At 36.9% G+C, this 26,474-nt stretch overlaps 1 protein-coding gene across 8 annotated transcripts in view; it reads right to left on the bottom strand.

Moving 5' to 3' along the window:
- The window catches only part of COL12A1 (collagen type XII alpha 1 chain), a 135,524-nt gene that overhangs the window by 100,421 nt on the left and 8,629 nt on the right, over positions 1 to 26,474 (bottom strand). For 5 of the 8 annotated variants that reach the window (XM_039346632.1, XM_039346633.1, XM_039346630.1 and 2 more), the window contains exons 2-10: positions 20,370 to 20,480; positions 12,260 to 12,376; positions 10,199 to 10,342; positions 8,812 to 8,871; positions 7,069 to 7,332; positions 6,729 to 6,893; positions 5,760 to 5,933; positions 4,147 to 4,437; positions 704 to 1,306 (exon numbers count right to left, since the gene is read on the bottom strand). In XM_039346632.1, the coding sequence (XP_039202566.1) occupies positions 704 to 1,306; positions 4,147 to 4,437; positions 5,760 to 5,933; positions 6,729 to 6,893; positions 7,069 to 7,332; positions 8,812 to 8,871; positions 10,199 to 10,342; positions 12,260 to 12,376; positions 20,370 to 20,445 (1,894 nt within the window). In that variant the 5' untranslated portion in view covers positions 20,446 to 20,480. The remainder of the gene's footprint in view (positions 1 to 703; positions 1,307 to 4,146; positions 4,438 to 5,759; positions 5,934 to 6,728; positions 6,894 to 7,068; positions 7,333 to 8,811; positions 8,872 to 10,198; positions 10,343 to 12,259; positions 12,377 to 20,369; positions 20,481 to 26,474) is intronic. The other 3 variants (XM_039346637.1, XM_039346635.1, XM_039346636.1) reach the window with 1 other exon arrangement.

Raw genomic sequence — 26,474 nt, 5'->3', positions numbered from 1 at the left:
AGCTCCATATGGCTTTTATCTGGCAATGACCTTCATCCATTGCTAGAAAAAGAAACAAACCTAAAACAAGTCATGTGTTATTTTAGAAGGTTTAGAACCTGCCTCCAGGAGCAGTGAATGCTCCAACACTGGAAGTTTTTAAAGAAGAGACTGGACAACCATTTGTCTGAAATGGTATAGGGCAGGGGTAGGCAACCTTGGCTCTTTTATGACTCGTGGACTTCAACTCCCAGAATTCCTGAGCCAGCCATGCTGACTCAGGAATTTTGGGAGTTGAAGTCCACGAATCATAAAAGAGCCAAGGTTGCCTACCCCTGGTATAGGGTCTCATGCTTGAGCAGGGGGTTGGACTAGATGACCTCCAAGGTCCCTTCCAACTTTACTACTACTACTACTACTACTACTACTACTACTACTACTACTATTGTTATTATTATTATCATCAAAGGAACACGATCAGAAGTCATTGCCAGAAAGTGCCTTAAACTTTAAACAAAACATTGGTGAGCTATATAGGGATGTGGAAAGTATCCAATACATATGATCAAATCATGTTCACAACAGTCCATAAACTGTGCTTTAAGCGGTCATTTCCCTTAGAGTAGTAGTAAATCATACTGCTATTATCTGAAGATAAATACTTCAGATAAATACTTCAGAAAGTATTTTCATCACGCATGTCTACATGGGAAGAGTGACCTACCTTTTTTTTTAATCTCTTCAAGTTCCTGTTCAATTTGCAAACAGAGGGACTGTGTAAGTTCAAATGATATTCTTTGAAAAGCATCAAAATCTTCCACAGTGTAGACATGGGTGTCTGCAGGGGGTGTAGCAATTGCTTCCAACTCAGACCGCACAGCATCCTTAACACCGACTGCAAATATTTCTACATTTGCGTTCCTCAGTTTTATGGCTGGGTCTTTAAAAGCATCGGATGATTTTCCATCAGTAATAAGAATCATGACTCTTGCAACGTTCGGTCTTGCACCCCTGCTTGGGATGAGGACTTTTTCTCTTACGTAGGTCATAGCTTTGCCTGTGTTTGTAGATCCACCTCTGTACGGGAAGGTATTAATAGCTCGAATTACATCTTCAATTTTGTTGTATCTGTTCAAAGGAAATTCCGTATATGGATCCCTGCTGTACTGCACAAGGCTTATTTGGACTTTTTCAGGTGAAATCTCAAAGCTTTTAACTAACACTTCTAAAAATGCTTTTACTTTAGCAAAATTGGCAATACCAATACTGTAGGAGCCATCAACCAATAGCACAATATCCGCTTTTACATCTATTCCTTGTGCACATTCTGTAAAAAGAAATATGGGTATTTAGTATTGATACATAGCAACAATTGCTTCTTTCACCTGGCTTTTAACGAACAACATTGTTTTTTCTAGCTCTTCATATGCCATTGACTTGTATTCCATTAATATTACAGAGCTACTGTAAATACATGTATTTGACATGTTAACCACTTTGATTTTTCTGGAAAGTAGCGGTATATAATTGTTGCTGTTAGTTAGAAAGTAAGAACTCTTCAATTATCTGAAGCACAGGTAGTCCTCAACTTATGCCACAATTGGGACCAAAATTTCTGTTGCTAATCATGCTAGTTGTTGAAAGAGTCATACCCGATTTTTCAACACTTTTTGCCACAGTTGTTAAGTGAAATCACTGCAGCTGTTAAGTGAATCACACGGAACTTCCCCCACTGATTTTGCTTGTTATAGCTGGGAAGGTAAAATGGCAGCCACATGACCCTGAGATGCTGCAATGTCATAAATACATGCCATTTGCCAAGCACTTGGATTTTGATCACACGATGATGGGTATACTGTGATAGTCATAAGCCACTTTTTCCAGTGCCATTGTAGCTTCGTACAGTCACTAAATGAATGGTTGTTAAGTCGAGGACAACCTGCATCTATATATTCTAGCATCCTGTTTCCAACAGTGCAAAATTAAATCAATGAAGGAAAAAAACCAAAGAGAAAATAACACAGGTTGTATGAAAGAAATTCACAAAAGAACCAGCATAGCTCAATTGCTAGGCACAACCTATGACCCTTTCCTATTCTTTGTATGACTACACAGTCTAGATTCAAAGCACAAAAGGCAATTTGAAACATAGGTGGGTTTGCACATAACATCTGTCTGAACTGCTTTAAATTTAAGGCATGTTTTCCTGGAATTGGGAAGAAAAAGATACCTTCTTTAAGGTATTGCCAACAGGTACCCCACACAATCCCAAATCAGCTATTCTCCTTCAAATCTTGTTCACTACACACACTTACCGTGTGTGTAGCAACAGATTGAACAGTTGGCAGTTAAGAGTTTGTACTGACGTTTCAAAGATGCATCTGCTTGTAGATCTTTTTAGCTGATCAAGACTGGGATTTAATAACAACAGGCAGGAGAATTTTTAATTGTTTGGCTATTACATTTCCATTTCAGATTGGACCCTCCATAATTAAGTAATTGCATTTGTGAGCATGTGTTCCTTGCATTGCCAAAAAGTAATGCACTGTTATAATGAGATCACATTTTTACAATATATGAGAAGCCTGATTCAGAACAGGCTGCAGAAGAGTGGCAAAAAATTTAAACTCAGCATCTCGATTAAGTTCCTTGATCTTGCTGTAAACAACCAAAAGGAAGTCATGTTTATTTTTATTTATTTATCTTACACTTTTCTATCCCACTGCAATCAAAAGACTCTTGGCACCTTCCAGAGAATGTGAGCTGGTACCAGGCAGAACAGATCTAAGTATTTCCATTCAAAAGTAAATCTCTGTTTAGTTGGATTCTTGTAACGTAAAACTGAACAGGCATTAACTTAACTTTTTCAGTAGGTCTTAAATTAATTCTTACAAAAAAATATGCTTATTTGTTTCCTAGTTGAAATTTCAGTAAGTTGGTTTTAAGCTAAGAAGTTACAATTATGTTGTTAGGGTTTGCTTTGCAGAAGTATCTTTCTGCGTTTTGTTAGGTCGAGAAGAGAGCTTTTCCTTATGTTGGAAAGCCTTCCTTAGAGGAAAAGACAGGGCCAGTATAAAGAGTTGCCCATATGCCCATTGCTGACTTCTATGACTTTGGAGAGTCCAGTGTTGATATTCTGTTACTCACTGAGCATCTCCCCACCTTTCTGTCTACCAGGGTTTGTACCACATTCTGCTTATATCTATTTTTTTCCGGTCTAAACAAGACTGGAGTAAGAGATGTTTCATAGCCAGAGGAAAATAACGGGCAGAGGTAACAACCAATCAACCACATTAAAATACTTTCAAAAGAGTCCTCTATTTGTGTATATAAGGAGTCTGTTTAAGACCTGACAAGCATACAGGTCTTTCTTTACAGCCACAACTATCAAGAGCAGTTCTCAGTGACCAGAGGAAACTAGGTGTGCCCACAGCAGCCAAAAATGGTTAATAGGTTCTAGGAAGATCCCAACCGCTGTAACCACATTGTCATTGAAGTGTGCATCAAACGAGGAAAAAAAACTCTTTAAAATCAGAGCAGTTAAAGATAGCTTCAAGCTGCCCCAGCTTGTGATTTTGGGTGAGACAAAAGCAACATCACGAGGACGTGGTATAAAACAAAAACAAAAAAACAGTTATGGGAGTATATTTGCACCTTAAATGGAGGGATGTGAGAGAGCCCTAAATTCCCTGACAACAATTATTTTTTACTTCAAACATAGTTTGGGCCTTGATTGACTCTTTATCCAGCTGTGTATATTCTTTTTTTAATTGAATCTAGTACCATCACCGCATTTTGTAGAATCAACTCCATAAATTAATTGTAACATATATTTTAATTTATTAAAATATAATTTACCTTCAATCCTTTTTGCTCTGGTCCTTTTTGATACTTTTTAAAATTGCTATCGTAACAGTTTGGGTGTAGGCCTCAATAGGCCACAAAGATTGAATATGTTATTTTGTCCAAGAATGGAATAGTCCATCCATGGTGCAGAGGATTTGATTTATTTCTGATAACGCTTCAGTTCAGAATGCTTGATCTCAAAAGTTTTTGTCAGCTTATGTAACAAGATTTTTTTAATGTACTATTTTTCTCTGTAGTATTTTAGTTTTGTATAACTTAGCTATTGACATATAATAGATCATTTCAACGACAATGACTCACCGATTCGAACTTTTACTGGCTGTGTTTTTTCCATTATAGACACTGGTTCACTGGAAGCCAGCCCTTTCATGGCATAAACATTAATTTGGTATTCTGTATCTGCTGAAAGTTCTTTTATATTAAAAGCAGTAGTTTGTGGTCCTACATTCACTGAGAATTGTTTGGCACCAGCTATCATTGGAATAATGTCCACCTTATAACCAGTTATGTCACTAGGAGATGGATCCCAAGTGATTTTGATAGATCTTGATGAGATTTGTGAGGCTGCCAGATTTGAAGGAGGTTCTATAGCTGTAAAATGAACAAAAATGCCATAAATATGTCCTTGAGCAAAGAGATAATGCTAAATATATCTACCCCCAAAATAGCCCATGGATAAATCCTACATTAATTGATATCATTTTTCTAGTCAACCTGATTATAGAACTTATCTATGAGCTGAATCAAGTTTACTAATAAATGTGGACTGGATTATGTATATTTATTGTGGAATGACATTGGAACATCATAGATGGTGAAAAAGAGATCAATCTCTCTATATTTACTCAGACGTTAGGGGTGCTGAGTTCAGTGGAACTTATTCCCAAGAAAATAATCTTGACTACTTAACACATCGTCATAAGAGTTCAATTAAATACAATGGGACTATTCTGAGCAGAGATGTATGGGACTGTTATATAAAAATAATAGGCTTTCACTGGCTTCTTTGTTTGCATAATTAAAAGGAACCCTCCTTAGCTGATTCCAGATAATGAAGTTTAATCGCTGCCACAGAGCTTTCTAAATGAATATAAGGTTGGAAACTGAATATAAAAGTCCCAGAAAGAAACAAAAAACTTAGATAAATCTCAATATTCCACTTGAATATTTTCAGAGGACTGATATTCACCCAGACTTTTTTTGCTGACTTGCCCAAACATAAAGGTATTGAATTCAAGGTACCAGAAGCTAATGAGAGATCAAGTGCAGTTACGATAGATACCTTATTCCAATCCCATTTCTGACAGAAGTAATCCACAAGTACCATGATCAATCTTGGTCCCATACCTAGACTTGAAACCTGACTAAAAGAGGTCCAGAAAATCTATACCCTCCAGGATTCTCTGTAACTGCAACCTTCTCAATTACTTTCCCTAAAAAGACTAGACACAGAACAAAAAATGTCCAATATGATTGGATTCATTGATGGTTTCTTTAATGGCACTATGGTCAGAGGTCAACTGAAGAAACCAACCAATCACTGAGCATGATAAATTAGCTTCAAAACTGCTCAGGGAAAAATTAATTTGGGTTAATTTAAAATTAAAGCTAATTAAGAGGTATGATTATTCCTACTGTGTTTAATTATTTTTCTCTACAATAGGTAAAAAATATTGAAGTGACTCTGAGAGCTGCCATTATATATTTTAGGAACTTCGGGCAGCCTTGGAGCCTCAAGCTCTACCTTACTACTCTTTCAAAAATGCTTTAGGGCAGACCAAATCCTCATTGCCTTGTTAGCCAGAAATATTAGTCAGGAAATGAAACTGATACTTTTGCTTTCCCATTATTACAGCTGTATATTTACCCACGGATGAAGTTAATTACTGTGATAATTCAAAAAAAATGTTTACCTTCTTCTCCGCTAACCAAGTCACCCAACTGTTCATCAACTCCTGAGCACACCTGTGAGACAATTTCATTCTGAATATCCGCAATGCCATCAAAGTTGGCTACATTAAAAACATGTGTCAGTGAGGGCTGGGATGCCATTAACTTCAGCTCTTTGGCATCTGCTGCTTTTATTCCTAGAAAATGGTAGAGATAACAATACTAAACAAGTCTGTCCAATCTTGTTGCACGTAACCATTCTTGTATTTGAGACTTTCCATAGCTAATGGTGGTGGGAATTCCGAGATAGGAAACCTGGCTTAATTTCCCACTTCTGCCTTTTTCCTACATTTATTTATTTGTAAAATTTATTTGCTGCCCATCTCGTATCCAAACGACTCTGGGCGGCTACATTACTCTTGATATAATAAAAGTCTTCTATATCAACCCTTCAAACTACCCATTAGTGCTGAGATAGAATGTCCACTACTCTTATTTCCCCAATTTTACTATATAATTATTTATACTAGATGAAATAATCTCTTTTTACTTTCTCAGCACACAGATTGTTATTCTCTTTATTATACATGGACATCCATAGTCACGCAGCAACAGGAGTGTATTGTACCATCATTATACTAAATCTACATAGTGTATCAAAAGAAGAGCACAATCATAGAAAAATACATTTTGGGGGGATCTTAGGCAATCAGGTTTAAACTATTTATTCAGCAAAGCAATGTTTTAAAGCATCCTACTTTTCTTGATATTACTGAAATTGTATAAAATAAAAGTGATTTGGGGATTATTTTAATCTCTATAAAGTAACCTTATAACAATTTATGATATAGCTGGCATTCTACTTCCAAGTTTTCCTTAAATCTAATCAGCTAGGGAAGTGCATTTTTATAACAAGCAAAATACATAGCTTTAAATTTCTCTCTGTGAATAAATTGCAATCATCAACAACAACAATATAAAATTGAACATACCCAAAGAAAAGACTTCAACTCCAGAGCTACGAAGTTCTCTTGCAGGAATTTCTACTTCATCCTGAGATTTTCCATCCGTAATGATAATTGCCACTTTGGGAAAGCCATTTCTTGCTCCAGCAGACTCCGTAAATGCATTTCTAATCAGATAATCAATAGCTTCCCCTAAAATTACAAAACAAATTGTAATTTTTTAATCAAAATCATTAATGCTAAGATCAAATTCAAATTATAAAGCCATAAAAGAGAACACCACCCACCACCCCCCAAAAAAGAAAGAAAAATGGCAGATATCTCATTATCATTCAGGCTTTCTACATGATCAGAGGGAAATTCATACCTGTCATGGTATTGCCTCCTTTATATGGTATTCTTCTTATTGCCTCAACCAGATCTTTTTTTCTGAAATACTGATTCAAATTGAATTCAGTCCTTGTATCAGTACTGTACTGGACTATTCCAACTCTTGTCTTATCTTCTCCAATATCAAATGCTGATACAAGAGTAACGATGAAGTCCAATATATACTTAAAGTTATTTCTGCCTACACTCCAAGAACCATCCACAAGAAAAACTAGATCTGTAACAGCACTAATGGAACACTCTGAAACATAATGAAACAAAATTATTAATTAACCCTCACATATTCTAAATGTTTGATTTATCTGATAAATGTATTTTTATGTTGATTAACCACCTGTTGCTTGGAGGTACACTGAGAGCTTATGCACCGAAGACAAATTCCTTCTGTGTCCTATCACACTTGGCCAATAAAGAATTCTATTCTATTCTATTCTATTTCTATTTCTATTTCTATTTCTATTCTATTCTGTTATTTGGGGTCCATGAGCATGAATCAGATAGCTAGAAGATATTTATGCATGTATCCATGCATCCCTTCAAGTCATGGTGGACTCCTGGGCAACTGTTTGAACTAATCCCTGCAGTTTTCTTGGCAAGATTTTGGAAATGGTTTGCCACTGCCTGCTTCTTATGGCTGATAAAGGGTGACTGACCCAAGGTCACTCAGGTGACTTTGTGGGTAAGGCGATACTAGAATACAAAGTCTGCCAGTTTCTCCTGGTGTCTTAACTATTACACCAAACTGGCTGTGGACAGAAAATAGTGAGACAGCAATATACATACATTCCAACTTTGAACTTATGGAGAAATTTTAATAATCCAGGGGAAGTTTACTCTCACAGAAAGGGAAATTAATTTCCCTTGCCTTTTGCAGCCAATCCTGGACCACCTACTGTGCTGCTTTAAGGTGGTCCTGGAACTTTCAGTAGGTGCAAAGGACTGAATATCAGTGTAACTAATGACTTTGAACAGCTAACATCACATAAAAATACAGTATCAAATATCAAAATATATTAATGTACAATCTTAAAATGGAAGCAGAAAACAAATCCATTTAACAATAAGATAACAGCATCTCACGGGCTTTAGACAAACCACCCACTCCATGCCCAGGATAGTTGTCATATTCATCTCTTATTACATGAGTAAGGTAAAGAAAGTACATTTGATGATTCATTGAAATCGGAATCAGTTTCCACTCTGTTTATTGACAAAAGGGTTCCTCTGAATCAAATCTGAAATGGTTGCCATGACTCCTGAGCCAAACAAAAGTCAGTCTGGGGATAGTTAGATCAAAGGATAAAATAAAGGAGAAGGGGGAAATGCCCAAAGCATGGGAACAAAAGTTTTTATTAAAAAAAAGTTCATCTCCTTGGCCATCAAGAACAAGCATGAATCAAATAATGATGCACATAAATCTTATACACTATAGAATATGACTAAGACGGAAAGGGATCTTCTGTTTCGATCTTTTCCAATGTGATGCTTTCATATTTGTTGGGACTTCTGGATTTCTCAGTCAAAACAATGAGGATTATAGGAATTGAATGAAAGCATACCTAAAGGTCCTAGGCTTTTAAAAAATATGCTTTTTCCCCAGCCAGTAAAAATGCATTGTGAAGAGTAAAAACACATTTGTGTATCTCTAGGCAGTTTGGTTATGCTGGTTTAGAAATGGATGCCATATATCAGAAGCAGCAACGTTACAAAAATTACTTACTTTGCAAATTGATTTCTTCAACCTTCTTTACTCCTGTTGTTACAAAGCCACCTGTTTGAACTAGAACAGAACATACAGCTTAATAAAAAATAAATAAAAATCTTCTCAGAATCAAAGGGTTGCTTTACTTTTTATGGATCTCTGAAACTGTAATGGGAGAACAGAATGTTGAATGAAGCTGCAAATTATATACAAATGGTGCTACTACTACAAAGCTCTAGCAGCAAGTGGTTAGAATACCATATTGCAGGCAAACTCTGCCCATAGCCTGGAGTTCAATCCTGACCGGCTCAAAGTTGACTCAGCCTTCCATTCTTCCCAGGTCAGCAAAATGAGGACCCAGATTGTTGGGGGCAAGATGCAAATAACGCTTCTACACTGTAAACTGCCCAGAGAGTGCTGTAAAGTGCTATGAGGTGTTATGTAAGCTTAAGCATTATTGTTATTGCTACTACTACAAATAACAATAACAATAATAGAGTTGGAAGACCTTTGAGGTCTTCTAGTCCAACCCCCTGCTCAGGCAAGAAACCCTATATCATTTCAGACAAACGGTTGTCCAGTCTCTTCTTAAAAACTTCCAGTGTTGGAGCATTCACAACTTCTGGAGGCAGGTTGTTCCACTAATTAATTGTTCAAACTGTCAGGAAATTTCTCCATAGTTCTAGGTTGCTTTTTCTCTTTTATTAGTTTCCATCCATTGATTCTTGTCTTGCCTTCATGTGCTTTGGAGAATAGTTTGACTCCCACTTCTCTATGGCAATCTGAAATATTGGAACACTGCTATCATGTCACCCCTAGTCCTTCTCTTCATTAAACTAGACATATCCAATTCCAGTAACCTTTCTTTGTATGTTTTAGCCTCCAGTCCCCTGATCATCTTTGTTGCTCTTCTCTGTACTCTTTCTAGAGTCTCAACATCTTTTTTACATCGTGGTGACCAAAACTGGATGCAGTATTCCAAGTATGGCCTTACCAAGGCATTGTAAAGTGGTATTAACACTTCATGTAATCTTGATTCTATCCCTTTGTTAATGCAGCCTAGCACTGTGTTGGCTTTTTTGGCAGCTGCAGCACACTGCTGGCTCATAATTAAGTGATTGTCCACTAGGACACTGAGATCCTTCTCACAGTTATCACATGGATTTTTTGAAATCTACATTCAGCATATTCATTTGCTAATTAAAACAAATTCAGTCCAACCTTAAAAGGTAGAAGTCAAATGTCTACATATACTACATATGTTAGTCACTCAGTACCGCCTCACATCTCAAGTTGAGCGCCATATAAATTTGACAAATGACAAATTAAAATATAGTAAATATATCTTTGTAGCAGTATTGAAAATATATTCCAAGCAACATCTTGATCAATTTTACAAACTTACTTGTAAGTTGTCCAGTGACAGGTACACTTTCTTCTACAGCATCATATGAATTTATTGTTACAATATATTCACTATCTGGTATGAGGTCTGTTAACAAAGTTTGGGTAGCTGTATCCGTTAAGGTAAATTCTCTACTTGAACCATCTGCAATTATACATAAAGAACATTTTCATAATCATAACTTCTAAATTGCATAATAACCATTTATTCAAAAAATTATACATCAAGAAACAAATGTTAAAAGCTCACAAACATTTGATTTCCTGAAAGAGCTACCAATAATACATTCACTGTGCGTAAGCTTTGAGCATTATCATGCATAAAAAGGATGAATTATTCTAATGTTAGCAAGCAGTCATTCAAATAAAGTTCTTATCCTATTTCTCTGATTATATACTGCTCAAAAAAATAAAGGGAACACAAACATATACGTTTGTGTTCCCTTTATTTTTTTGAGCAGTATATATATCTTAAGGCAAGGAAGCCAAATTCCAAGGGGGAACTAGGAAGTCTTTAAGGTCTTGAAATATCTTTTAAAAAAAATTAATGGCTTTAAGAACATGAACAGTAAAACAAAACAAAAATATCAGTAAAAATAATGTTCATACAATGATATAGATCAAACATATTTAGACATCAAATTCAATTGCCACTATACACAGTATGATCTGGTTCACACAGATCTGCCTAACTATGTGATCCATACTGAATAAACCAAATTAGCTGGGTTCACAGAATACAGTTATAAAGTATGGTTTACAAAATACAATGAATGGATTTCACACAATATATTTAGCCAAAGTCAAACAAACAAAATTAGACCATAGTGATGTATAAAACCAGCATTCCATCCCCTAAATATATTGTTATTAATCACTTAGGCCAGGGGTAGGCAACCTTGGCACTTTTATGACTCGTGGACTTCAACTCCCAGAATTTCTGAGCCAGTGTGGCTCAGCTTAGAAACCTCTCCCTTTCCCCTCAGCATGGCTGGCTCAGGAATTCTGGGAGTTGAAGTCCACGAGTCATAAAAAAGCCAAGATTGCCTACCCCTGACTTAGGCAGATGTGAAAAGAAACAAGGGACTTGTTAACATACAAGAAAAATAAGATCATCTAAACTGTCCAGAAAAGGAAATAGTAGAGGATAGACGAGATTAACAAAAGAGTTAGGAAACTGTTCTTCAAAATGCATCCCAGGTTATTATAACCCATTGCAAGGGGTTTATCCATACAGTACTGTGTGGTACAGACATTGTAGTATAATAGCTATAGTGTTGCTCTTAAACTGGGATGATTTGGGTTCAAGTCCCTACTTGACCACAAAATCCATTGTATTTTGTCATTCGGATACAGTGAGGAAAGGTCCCCATTGAAGTTGCCTTAGCAATCAAAGATAAGGCAATATAAAAATGTAATAAATATCTGCAGATACTTATTGCAGATACACATGATAAACCAAGTATTGTGATAGAAATACCGCTCCTTTCATACTTGCATGAAAATGTCACATACAAATACATAAGGGGCAGACGTTATTTTACTTTCTAAATGTCACTTATGCACAATATGGAAATCTGTCCAGCCATTGGCAGTTACTTAAGTGCTATATCGTATATGTCATTCATACCCTTTAAAGTACTTTACTAAATTAATTTTAATTAGTATCAAAAATCCAAAGTATGATTAGCTAAGATGATTATCTTAGTTGCCTATCTGTCAAAGAAAGTTTTTTCATGTTTCTGAAATTTCAACTTGCTGAAGTCACTTCTGAGTCTATTGGCATTTTTCTAATCAATTACGACTACAATTCCATTCATGCTTACTAAAGCATAAAAATCACTAAATTCAGGGCATCTTTCTGCTGCCTAGACCTGAATAAAATTGTAATGTAATTTTCAATACAATTTTTGACAAATTAAATATGGTCCTTTTAAATTTTTCATGCTGTATTTAGACATTTTGTATGCTCGCAATCAACTAGAAAGAAAGAGACAATTTAACAAAAGTACACTAATTCAGAGTTCAAGATTTTTTCTAAAAAAAGAACATTAAATCTTACCAGCTGCAGATTTCACAGTTATCCTGTAACCTTCTATTGCATCAGATGGTCTTGCCCATGACATTTGAACAGTATTTTCATCTATAATTTTAAATTTCAAGTCTGAAGGTGGATTAACTGCAAAAGATTTATATCAAGCAAACTATGTTTAAATGTTGAAGAAATTAATTCCATAATAATTTTAAAATATGTTAAGCAAAGCTTGCTAAGATGTGTCTTTGCATAAATTTGTTTCCAACACATATACAGATATGCTGTTGGCAAAAGGAAGATTGCAAGCTGATGAACATGACAAAACATATCAAAGAAAATATGCATCACAGAGGACAGCAACAGAACATTTGTTTCTTGAGTTGCCAAGTCATTCAAGAATGGCTAGCAGAATCAAGCACAATAGAAAACATATTTCAATACATGTACAATGAGTTCACAGATAATAATCACATGTGCAAACATTTTCACAAAACAATTAAAAGAACGTTCTTAACATGCTGGATGCAATTCATAAAAGCATGCCAAATCACAACCTGCTTGTAACACCATGAGATCTGACAAGAACATAAAATCCCTTTCAGCAGATCATCAAAGAATATATTACTCTTTGAAATTCATCTCTGCATGGTTGTATTTCACTGAATATGTTGTATGCAGAGATATATGCATTGTGGGAAATGTGGTAAGATTTAAGCGGGTCTTTGGGTCTCAATTTACATCATACCTAAATTAACTCATTTCCAAAAAGCCACCTAAGTAGCTTATCTTGTATATGCTGCTAATACATAAAATGGGAAATATTACTAAGAAAGTATTCAATATTTTCTGTCACAGTTGTATAAATATTGTACACAAAATCAAGTTTTCTGACTGTTTACACCACTCTGCTATACCAATCCTGAGGTGTAAACCATCCTTAGCATTTTTATGCTCTGTGTGTAGCAGGTGTTCCCATACTAAGAAATGGCATTTTAAAACAAAATGCCAGTATGGTATTTCACACAACAATTGTTAATTATGGAAAGACAACATCAAGATATATGTATAGACATTTATTTACAGGATGTAGAGAGGAAAACAAGGAAAAAAGCATCAGTGATCCAAACAAATGATTATATATCAATCTGTGGGAACCAGCAAGAAAATGAATTGAATGTAGTATAGAAAGAGTTTACATATGCTATCTAGCAGTAACATGCATTTGTGTTTCTATCTATCTATAGGTAGATAGATAGATAGAGATATATGATATATGATATCCATCTATCTATATATAGATACATGAAAGTCAATTTTATTACTTTAATTTACTGTAGCTTCCATAGTGGGCAAAAGCCTCCATGTACAAGGATCATTGCTAAAGACATTACATAATAATATTTTATAATGATATTCTCATGTTAAATCAGTCATGCAAAGTCATGCAGTCCTCTACTGATTCACTGTCAGTGCATGGTATACGTACTACAAATAGATACATTTTAACTACTGTACATAAGGTTTAATAAAGGCATATGAGATTCAGCCATACTTTTCTTGACACTTCAGACTGATTGGCAAACACCAATTAATATTGATTATACGCTACGTAGGTATATAGATAGGCATATTATCAGGATTTTCTTGAAAGATGTCCACTTCTACATAATTAAAAATGTTTTCTTTAAAAAACTATTTAACAGTGGACTATTTAAAAATCAGTCAATAAATGTTAAATACTGCTACAGTAACAATCATATTAATATAGCTCTGTTGATTGTAAGGGCATTGTGCTTTCCAAGTGATTTAACTCTTTAAAAACTAAATAAAAGTTTAATGCAGTTTGTGAGTTGGCCATTTCAAGATTTTTAAAATACCATCTGCTTCTTAATGGATTGCCATTTCCAATGAAATAGGATTACATGGCTTGGCATTGATGCTACCACAAGTAACAGTACTACAAGAACAAATGTTATTTTTCTCCTATTGTCCATACACAGGCAGTGAGATTAGAATATTAATTTGCATGCACAACTGATTCTTCATTCAATTTAAGGCACTCATACTAATGCCACCACAAAAAAAAAGCAATTAGGTAGTCTAACTCATGCAACACATGTTAATCATAACATTAACATTTTAAAGAATACCATTATAAAATATTCTTTCCAAACCAATGGCTCAGGACAAATTTAATGCAAAGGCAGAGACAAATGACCTGAGCATGCTTTTTCTTTTTAAAAAAATGAGTACATGGGAAAAAAAATAGCACCACCAACCTTGAAGGAAATTTGACCTGAAGCAGCAGAGGCCTTAGGCTGTAACTGCTGAAGGACAGCAGCAGCCTATCTTGAGGTGATCCAATGACCGGATTCGAGATAAACTGAAAAGGCCAACTGTGGGGAAAAGTCTTCAACATTTAAAAAAAAATCTGTAATCTGATTTACAAAAAAACTCAAATGTGGCACTTAGTTTTTCATCATGAATGTCACTCGTACGAGATTATCTGGTTATCTGCTATAGATGAAACGGCGCAACTTTTCCATAGAAGTTCATAAGAGATGTATTTCAGATTCCTAGATGTTACAGCACCCACTTCCACAATAATCAAATTCTGCCTGTGCCAAGTTCAGACAAAATGGAAGTTCAAACACTGAATCAAGGGCGACTTACTTCTAAGCTAAGCACACATTTTTTGCTTGGCCTAGTCTTTTTCTAACTTCACTCCCATTGAATTAAGTGCCTATTCTGTTTTCCTGTAACAGGGCAGCTTTAGAATTTAAATCCGGGATCCAAAGAATCATGCATCTTATTTGTTTATCCAAGAAGACTTTGGGGGATTTTCCTTCCAAAGCAAATTTGCTTATCCACTGCACAAAATGCTTTTTAAACTAGATGTTTATAAAGCAAATTTCTCTGACAGGGCATGGATACTTTTTTATATGTAAGAAAAAAGTTGTACAAATCCCACTTAGCATGCACAAGTCCTTGGTTATGCATAAACTAATTCTTTGGATCTTAGGCTGTCTCAGGTATCACAATAACATGGTGATTAAAGAAAGCTGTTTTCAGAATCACGTAAGAAAACAAGACCTGCTCAATAAAAGGGAGTGCAGTAAGCCTCCATTTTGATTATATTGTTTCCAGTAACACAAAAAATTCAAGTAATTCGTATGGGTCTATCTCAACAATGAAAGCTAAATTTCATGATAATTTTATCACATGGGATATCCTGCATACATACATACATATATATGTATACATGTTTGTGTGTGTGTATGCAATTATTTCTAACTATTACTACTTCAACCAAAATTAAAGAACTAATAGTTACTACATAACTTGTTCAGGCAATTGTTTTATCAGAACTAAAAAGAAAATAGATTCCATTTTTTAGATTATTTTGATAAATAAATGCAGTTGATTAAGATGTTAATAGATTTAACATTTAATTCAACAATAGTTAACAATTGCTGATTAAGTGGTCTGCACAAAGTAATCAGTGAGGTTCAAAAATAACACAACAGGACAGTAGATTCAAGTTTTACTCCCATAACAAAAAAGTTCAGTGGACTGTGCTTATTGTCTTATGTACTTATGTTAATTCTGATTTTTTTAGTATTTTATTATCTATGGGATTGTAACATTCTAGTACATTTCCAATTATATGTTTATTGCTTTAAGTACCTCTCACTGAAATTAAAAATGGAATGTGTCACACTGACAGGATATATTTATATCCATTGCTGATCTCTGGCTCATTTCTCAGTATATTTGAAGTTTGAGCTATTGTAATGGAAGAGCATATTAAGTGAAGAAAAAGCAGCCCCAAATGTCATGACTTGGGGCAACCCCGAAAACTGTCTTTTATTTAAAGACTTTTGTTTAAAAAAATAAAAAATAGAGGGGAAAAAATCCTGACTACTATTCATAAAAGAGTTTCAGGCAGTATGAAAATCAATGAGACACAAAACAAAGACGCATGCTTAGATGTGGATTTCTTGTAATTGTTTCTGCCTAAAAACAGTGCTCCTTCCAGACAACAATTCAAAGAAAAGAATCAAAATCATCTTACTATACCAAGAACTAAAGTCCTGCAGTCAGTGGTGGGATTCAAATATGTGAACAACCAGTTCTCTGTGTGGATGCCGCTTCAGGAAGTCCATTCTGGGCCTGGGCAACAGTGGTGCGAAAGTGGTGCGAACTGGCTGAATCCCACCGCTGCCTGCAGTCAGAACTGACAAAAAGTACAATCAAATTAGAAATCTGGAAATCAGAGGTTATAAGTAGTGTATTATATTATAAGAGAGCAAACAGCCAATAAAGAAAGATGTGTAGTTTGTAATCTTGCTCTTTTGGAAAGTTACCAGATATTTCTTTCCAGTATTTGGGATGAAGGCAGACAAAAAAAGAGATACGGCAGTGGCACCAAGATTATGATATATTATAACTGAGTATTTTACAAATGAAATATGAGAAATGAGCATGGAGCAGCAGTAATTCAAGAGAGAACAATTTAGAACATAATTTAATATGTAAAAAATGTAAAATGAAAACATCCACTTTAAAACATACAAAGAAAGATAATTATAGTGTCGTAAACTTTAATTTGTAAAATTAAGAAAACCTTCACTAAATTCTTCAAAAAACCAGTTTTTTTAAAAAAAAAATAGTTACTAGTGCTGAGTACATGCTCTATAGGTTTGACTGCATGTGGGCATGTTGAGTGAAGGGTCAAGCTTATTCCTAACATTTTCTTTAGCTCAATTGTCAACCAAATCGGGATTCTGAATTACTAGGACAGGGTTTCCCAAACTTGGCAACTTGGCACAGACTTCAATTCCCAGAATTCCCAAGCCATTCTCCATGCTGGCTGGGGAATTCTGGAAGTTGAGATTCACATGCCTTAAAGTTGACAAGGTTGGGAAGCCTTGCATCAGGGCAGGGGTGTCAAACTGCCAGCCCACGGGCTGGACACGTCACGCGGAAGCCGCACCCACCCCATTGCCGGCATAGCAAAACTGTCTTGATACGTTGCGTGACGTCACGTGACATCGCAGGTTTGACATGTCTGCATTAGGGGAATAAAACTGATTCCCTGTAATCTTCAAACTTTCTCTACTCTCCAAACAGGATCCAGCCATACATCACTATGGTGGCAAAGTCTGTAGCTATCATCTTATTCCTTTTCTCTGTTTGATTATTATCACAATGAAGTAATACCTTAGAACAACTGATCTTTGGTCTCTCCATTATCTTTATTACTTTCAGTAAGTAATAAATCCATTTTTTCAGCCTAAAGTGATATAACTCACCCTGGGGGGGGGGGTGTTACAGAACTAGCATCAGAACTTCAGTATGACTGAGAAACAATGAATACAGTTTGGGGCTGTGTAACTAAAGAAAACAGAGTAGTAATTAAAATGAAGTCTCCTCTAAGTTGAACTCAACTTTTGTGACTTCCTATGAAATTAATAAATAGTGCTTACTAATTGTTCTCACTGAGTTGTATAGGTTAACCACTAAGCCCTTGAAAATGTAACTGAGGAAGTCACTGAAGAAAATAATCAGAGTCACCCTGTTGCATGAAATCCTGAGAAAAATATCATTTCGAAGCCCATCCCAATTAGTCCACAGGTTTTTGAAAATATTTACAGCCCTGTATTATGTTTATAGTTCTTAATAGCATTCTTCAAAGCACAACCAGCACATAGTAATGAAAGCCTTCACTTTTTACTGATTCTAAGCCAGTGACCCTTTCAGTTCAACCTCCACCTAGGTGAGCACCAGCTCCATTCTTAAAGATAGCCTTGGAAGTTATTACTGAGCATGGCTATTATCTAAATTAAAGAACAACCAGTCCCTAAGCAGGGAACTGGAGCAAAGCAACATGCTCAAAGAAGGGTCTCTATGGATGGTGGGAGGATTCCCCTTCTTCTCATTCAATGCCCCTGGCAGCAGGGAAGGCATCTTAATACAGATTGTCTTCAACATATGACCACAATCGAGCCCAAAATTTCCATTGCTAGGCAAGACAATTGTTAAGTGAATTTCACCAGTTGCTAAGTGTCCAAATTTTGATCACATGATCATGGGGATGGTTCAATGAAAAACAGCCATAAATCAGTGCTGTTTTTTCAGTGCTGTTGTAACTTCAAATTATCATTAAACCAATGGTTGTAAGTTGAGGATTACTTATATGTGGTTCCTGAGGCCTCTGGGCTGACTTTGCCAGGTGCCATCAGCTGGGCTTTTGCCATTAATCCTTCACCTTTCTAAGTGTGCTGTCCACATCACATGCCTTAAATGCCCACCCTAAAAAAACTGATTGAAATAGCTACATAACACTTCTGTCCTTCATAAGAAGGTAGATTTCAATAACAGCAGCGAGAAAGTATTACCAAAATGAAAATGGAATTAGTATTCTGGAAGTTAAATCAAAAACTTAGGAAAAGGTATTATTTTTTCTCTCTCTTTGTGTGGTGTTAGGTAGGTTTGAGAGGTTCCCCAAACTCCTTCGCAGAATCCCAAAATGGGACGTAACATTATTTCATGTTACATGGGTGACTCTTTTAAAATGTTTTAGAAATGGTACTTGATGGATTTAGGAATTTTAAAAAAAATATTAGAAAAAGAAATGACATTTGCAAGGCACATTTTTCTCATCTATCCAATTTTAAATGTCTCCTTTAAAAAAAAGTTACAAGCAAAGAAATTGCTCTGCAGTTTTTCAGAGATTTTCATTTAAATCTCTACCAGCGTCTATACTGTTTTTTGAATTCCAGGACTGATTATGGTTTTTGGTTTTTCTGGAACATGTAATAAAAACAGAAGCTAGCAAAAAAAAAAATGGAAATGATTGATGAGATCAAGCCTCTCGGCATATAAAGAAAAGTACAAGTCCTGTCAGTTTCTGCAGGCAGCAATTTGAGAAATGTGGTCACAAGTTAAAATCAACTACAAGTTTGTCCATCATTTAAGAGGATATGTGGATAGGAATTACGGCCTGGGTTTCTTTTACAGAACTACCATTTTCACTCTGTGGGAGGTAAAGACATGTTCATTTTGTGCTCCTGCCTGAAGGTGAAGAGCTTATAAATTAGGAGCATTATTTCTCCAATATATAAGAATACTTACACAACACAAATCAAGAACTCTGTCCAAATCACAGGATTATCTTTTTTCATGTACAAAAAGGTCAGTGCAGTGCAATGACAAATTTGGCAATCCAACATTCTCAAGGAGGAATGAGATGGTTGGAGGATAGCTGAAATAGCTAAATGTCCTTGTTTGGCCACTTCTTCTCCAACTAGGAATGCTTTTGCAGGGCATATGTTTAAGTAGTAAAGCGATAGCAAGGAAGCATGATATTTGAAGTAGATGAGAAAGTATATTTAATTTATGTGATTAAAAGAGAAGGTGGGAAAACCTTCACAAATCTATTGTACAGTGTTTTCAAACGGTTAATCCAATGTGCTGAATGGGACTCAGTCTGTGTGGGAGCCCAGGCAGGAAAGTTTTTGGATGTCCCAAGGGACCCTGGTCTTGCTTCAAAAACAGGAGCCAGAATTGCTCATTCCTTGCTCTGTCCCAAATGAACTGACTCACCAAGAAGAGGACTTTCCTCCCCCTTTCATTCCAAACAAAACACACAGGCAGCCAGATTTTGTTGGAGTGCTTTATTTTATAAACGCTTCAAAATATTTTTTTTAAAAAAAGCAGACACACATATCTTGTATATATTTGCAGTACAAAGCAGAGCAATTAAGCATTGAGAGGGTGTGGACAAGTGCTTCGGGGCTTCTCCTGCTACTAAGGAGAAGTTTCAAGTTGGCACAGGAATCTTCCTTCTCCCTAATCACTCTTCAAAAGAAAGATAGAGAGAAAAGGAACAGCAGTGGCGGGCCAAGATCACAACGGAGATCTAGTGTGGACAGCACACCAGAAAGACAACAAAACAGGGAAAAGAGGAGAGCGACTCTGCTGGAGTCGCTCTAGAGAAATAAACAAACTACAGAAAGAAAGAGAACAAAGAGAGAGAAGAGGATATGAAACAACAGTCACCCTCAGAGAGCAACTGTTGCCTTGTTTAATTCTGCACCATCACTTTCATGGAATAAAGGACAGCGTTATTTACCTTGAGCCTCAATTGAACAAAGCAGGAGAGCTGCACATACGACTGCTACAGCTGTTGCACGGAGCCTTATCTTCATGGCTGCTGTTTTGTATCACAACCACATGAATAATTCTAAAAAAAAAGGAGAAGAAAAAATGGAGACTTAGTACAATGGGTTTTTTTTTTTTTAAGCAGATGAATGGAGAGGAAAAGGAGGGAAGTTCAAGATTAGCTTTCACCAATTTATGCATTCCAGTTTGGTAGGAACTTCTTTCATTCCCTTTAGTCTTCTGGGGTCTATCAGAATAGAGAAGAATGATTTACATCACTTTCTTCACCATAGTCAACTTTCCTTTCCAGCAAAAGCCCTTCCTTTCTCCCCTTCTTGCACCAAGTCAGAATATTTCAACAAGAAACTTTCCCACCCTCTCCAAATTCCAAAACTCCAAAACTCATCATTACTTGCTATTCCAGATTTAGGAATAAATTGACAAGTATATAGGTACACAGATAGTTCTTGCTTACCAATCATCCATTCAGCAACTGTTCAAAGTTGTAACAGTGCTGAAAAAGGCAATCAGCCAGACAGTATCCCTGCAATCACATTATTGTGATTTGGCAACCGGCACACTTTTATCTATCTATCTATTATCTATCTATCTATCTATCTATCTATCTATCTATCTAATCATGTTTTTAGACTACCTATCTCCCTCTCCCATTTATGATGGTCGTAGCTTCCCACAGTCATGTGATCAATATTTTTCATCTTCGCAGCCAGCTTCCTACAAGTGAAGTCAGTGGGGAAACCAGCAGGAAGTCACAAGTCACAATCATGTGACATGGTGCTTAGCGACCATGAATGATTTGAAGGATGAGTTAACAAACATATCTGTAAATGACACTGTAAGTTGGTGCATTCACGTGACATTTCACTTTAAAACTGTGTTGCTTAGCAATGGAGTTGCCAATTCCAACTGCAGTCAGTAAGTGGCCTCCTTCAAAAGAAATAATGAACTGGAAACAGTTCCATTAAAAGCAGAGCCAACAACCACAGAGGAATGAAAAGCCAGTGAGTAGACCGGCTTTTTGGATTTCCTCTCTGGACAAGGAAAGAACTTTGGAATGTCCACAAGCACCCCAGACAGTTGCTCTTCAAGAGGAGACCACAAGACAGTGATCTCCAGTGGGTTTAGAACTCTGACAGATGAGGAAATAGCCATTCTGTTCAAACCATAGTCAGTGACTTTAAAACAGTGGTTCTCAACCTTTTTAATGCCACGACCCCCCAACCGGTCATAAGTCGAGGACTACTCAACTGGTGCAGCACCGTTTGCAGAATGGGACTTTTGGTGGGCTCAGCAGGGCAGAGATAGCCTGGACAATTCCTATTGACTTTTGAAAGCCAATAGAATTAGACTCTATTCAAGAGAGTCTATTCTATTGGCTTTCAAAAGCCAATAGAATAAAAGGGAATAGCACAGCTAAGGAAAAGGGGGGAAAAAATGGCGGATTGCATTGTTTGGCGACCCCCATGAAATGGTTGTTCAACCCCAAATGGGGCCCCAACCCATAGGTTGAGAACCACTGCTTTAAAAGGACACTGGATTTATGTATTTCCTTTTCTAATCACTTTCCTTTTATCTTTTTAGTTTGTAGAAGTTTTCTATCAGTGTAATTGAAATTTTAAATGAAAATTACTAATACACTAATCGCTGTTAGTAAGTGAGGAATACCTGTACTTTCATGAGGTGTATGGAGTAAGATAATGGCAGCAAAGTAGCGTACTTATAGGAGTCTTTTAAATTAATGCATAATTCAAATTACATTTTCTCTAAATACGATAACATAATTCACCATATATTTCTTTAAATATCATCACATGCTACACCAGTTAATGAAGGAGAAATCAGTCCTCAGTTGCCTATCTTAAATGCTGTTCCAAGATGCCTTGCATAACTAGCTTCAGTGTGTGGCCGATTATACAATGAATAACCTCACCCTTCAAAATTGCCTGGCAAATCTCCTATCTTCTCCTAAGAGCACTGAGCTAATATACACAACACCCTGAAATTGCAGTACATGGGCAGAAGTCCCCATCCTCTTCACGAAGAGACATCCTCTTCTTTTTCCAGGAATGGATAGAACCTCTGGTCACTAACTGTAATCCTGGAGAATTTGGTTGATATACTGTATGTAGTTGTTTTCTAAATACTGTTAAATTGAATTACTTCGTTTCATTAAAATATAAAATTCTGTACGTTCCGGACATACAGCATATTCTGGATAAATGTTAATATCAAGTTCTTATCAAAGTGTCTTAATTATTTGCTTGCTTTTTAATAAAGGATTACTCTGAATGTAATGCTTTAAAAGGTTTGGAGAACTGGAAAGAGAAAATAGAAGAAAGGACTTCAGACCACTAGTTAATAGATTTTTTGCGACATGGTGATAAATAATAATTACTATGGATCTTATAAGGCAGGATTAGGCAATCTGTGGCCTGTATATGGCATAAGCCCCCAGCACTAATTTATATCTCCTGAATTGCACTAATCTTAGAAAGTTAAAAAGGTAAGTTTGAAATATGAAACATTTTACAGTAAGATTTTGGAATTAATTATAAAGAACAAACAGATTCTGTTTCGGTTTTTGCAAACTATAACAAAAATAAGTAATTTTATGATTTTATGGACACCAGAAGGGACTAAAGATTTTAGGCCAATGGTGGCGAACCTATGGCACGAGTGCCAGAGGCGGCACTCGGAGCCCTCTCTGTGGGCACACATGCCGTTGCCCCAACCCCGCCTCCCCCCGCAGCCCCCTCATCATCATCAGCCCCCTCGGAGAGTAACCCCCGGGTGCGGCCCAGGCAGAGCAGTGCAGCCAAACACATGGCAGCTGGGCAGCAGATGATGCTGTGGGGCACGGGCGGAGGACGTGGCCACCATGGCGCTACCTGGGCAATCTGCAGCGTGCCGTGGATGGCCCTGAGAGCGGGCAGGGTGAGGGTGGAGCAGGACGGGGGTAGGCGGGCAGAGCGGGGGCAGGCTGGGGACGGGCGGTTTTGGGCACTCTGTCTCTAAAAGGTTCGCCATCACTGTTTTAGGCAGAAAGAAAAAGCACAGACCTACCTTTCATGTTAATTAACTGGGACTTACAAAATGATGCACAATTTGTAACACTGAAACTACTAAAGGAGACTTTTAAAGAATAGAGTCACAGTATCAACAGTGTCAGTCATGATGTCTGCCTCCTTGGACAGACTACTGTATGTCCAAAAGATGTTATTAAAGAAATGACAGATGTGAAACAAATTTTATCTGACAAGATAGAGATGGTACTGAAAAGCCTAAAGAACAACTTGGAAAAGATTGTCTCAATGGATATACAAAATAAAAATGCAAATAATGCTTACATTGCAAACTGCCTAGACTAGAGCAGGGCTTTTCAACCTTTTCACAGTTTGTACCACTTTTAGGACATGACAATATTTGAGTACCACCAGTGCTTAGCAAGGTGTCAAAAAAAAGGGTTTTACTGAGTTTTACTGATTAGATTCATTTGTTGTTATAGAAATTGCCAGTTTATAATATTATGGAAAAGTAAAAAGTTGAGGTTCAATGTTAATGCTTCCTTCTACTGCAACAGAGGAAGTATGTTCTTTTTCCCTTCTCCCCCTCATTTCCCCCCCTTTTTCCTCCCTACTGTATCCTACTATTTGCTTTTGTATTTTATTCTATAATCTAATAAAATATTACAAACTGTAGAAAAAAAGAAAAAAAGTACCAGTTTTAATTTCTTCTGTGGCTGTTCCTTTGCTGAATCACTTTCCCTTTGCACTGAAAAATGTAGATGAATTCAAACTTGGCACTTTTATGACTTGTGGACTTCAATTCCCAGAATTCTCCAGCCCTCGTGGCTGGTTGAGGAATTCTGGGACTTGAAGTCCACAGGTCTTAAAGTTGCTAAGTTTGTAGACTCCTGAGCTAGCTGGTTGGCCCTTCTGAGCTTTTCCAATCTCTTCCCTGTACCCTTAAAGACTCAGGAATCAAGAGCAAAGCAAGAAAATTAAGAAACACAAACTCCGGGGTTTTTTTCAGGCGCGTCACGTCACAATGTTGCAATCCTTGACTGAAAGGCTCCGGCAATTGCGAAAAGCTTTAGCTTTAAATTAAGCCTGTTTACCTTCAAAGAAAACTTTCTAAAAGCCACAGACTCAATTAAAGGGGGTAAAACTAATTACATTTGTTTAAAGGGATTAAACCTTTCCTGATGTCTTTTTTCCCCTTCCCCCACCCAAACCACCTTCTTTTATAGCCTCTCCTCTCCCCCCCCTTTTTTTTTCTTCAGTTCACCTCCAGCTCCAAGCTGCTTCCGGAAGCGCCAATCAGCTGGAGCCCTGCCGGCTCCCGGGGCTTCTGCCAAGCCCAGACAGTCCTGCAGCTGCAGCTGCCTCTCCCTCAGGCTTGGCTCGCTTTGGCTCATTCCCCTCCCCTGCTACACTTGGCTAGCAATCATGTACCACCTGCCATGTGGCAAAGTACCACAAGTGGTACGCGTACCACCGGTTGAAAAGCCCTGGACTAGAGAATGCTATAAAGTGGTATGGGGCAGTATATAAGCCGCTATGCTATGCTATGCTAAAAGAAAGTGGCTGATATTTTAAAGAACAAAATGGTAATACAAATAATAAACCAAGAAAGTGACCTGAATAGTTTTTTTCTTATTGAATTTACCAACAGGCTTGTTAAAGACCTGAAAAACTCTGTACAATGGGATAAAGAAGAAATGAAAATACAAAAATATTTGAATGAACTCAAGATAAAGATAGTTAGAAGAAGTAAAAAGAAAGAATATAAAATTAGTTTATTTGATCAAGGTTAAAAGAAAATACACTGCTACTCCTGGCAACTCTTTATAGATTTTCTATTAAGACCAGGACTGCAAAGATTATATTTTATGGATCTTCCTCTAGATAAAGGATGGGATATAGGAAGAAGAGATGACATATTTTTATTATATTCTTCTTTCTTCTCTTTTTCCTTGCATTTTTTACATTTTTTTCTTTCTTTAAGATTAGTTAATAATAGCTTTTATTATTATAATCAAAACTCTTAACTCTTTAACTGTTACATTTAAAAATAATAACATTGCTTTATGGAGTGATTGAAAATGTAGTTGGAAAGCAACATTTTTTTAAAAGTGTGATAATTTTCTATACCAATTAAAAGAGATTGACCAAAAAGTCTGTTATAAAAGTTTGAAAAGCCAAGAAACCTCAAATGTATACAGGTAGGCCTCGAGTTATGAATGTAATGGAGCCTGCCAATTAACATTCGTAACCCGAGGATTCGTAAGAGTAAATCGCATAACTTGACCACAATCACTCCCTGCTTTTGCCCACACATTCGCTAATTGAATGTGCAGTTTGTTAAGTGCACACGAAATATCTCAGGGTGGGGAAGGCTGTGAGGCGCCTAGTGTTTCCGACCACCCAAGGTTTCCCCCGATCCATTGACATATCTCATGCTTCTCCCCCCCCCATTCTGCCCGACCGGATCACTTACCTTACATAGATCTCGATGATCAAGGTAGCTGTCTCCTCTACAGCCTCTCTGTTGTGGTTTTGCCTTGAACAAAGGCCTGCAGGGACAAAAGATTGTGTCCCTATAGGCTCCAGTCATCTCTGCAAAAAGGCTTTGCCACCGAGAATGAAGGCCAGGAGGGACCACGCAAGTCAACTCAAGACGCCATTCTCGGTGGCAAAGGCTTTTTGCAAAGATGGCAAAAGGCTTTGCAAACAGAGGGAAAGCTTTGATGTTTCAGGCCTTCCCTCCATTTGCAAATCCTTTTGCCATAGATCTCGTCCAGGCCTCCATTTGCACAGAACAGAGGCCTAAAGTACCATGAGATCATGTAAGATCAGTAGGGTGAGGTCTCGCGCTACTGATCTCTAGTGATTTTGCGGTATCTTAGGCCTCCATTCTCCATTCTCTGCGAATGCATCGAGGGCCTGAAGCACCGAAACAGGCCAAGAAACCAAAGGTCATAAGTCGAGGACTAAACCAGTTGTAAGTCGAGGACTAAACCGGTCATAAGTCGATGACTAAACCGGTCATAAGT

Source organism: Crotalus tigris, unplaced genomic scaffold (genome assembly GCF_016545835.1).
Source record: "Crotalus tigris isolate CLP2741 ecotype Arizona unplaced genomic scaffold, ASM1654583v1 scf7180000018016.4438896, whole genome shotgun sequence".
NCBI classification, from domain to species: Eukaryota; Metazoa; Chordata; class Lepidosauria; order Squamata; family Viperidae; genus Crotalus; species Crotalus tigris.
This window is presented reverse-complemented; position numbering and strand designations above follow the sequence as displayed.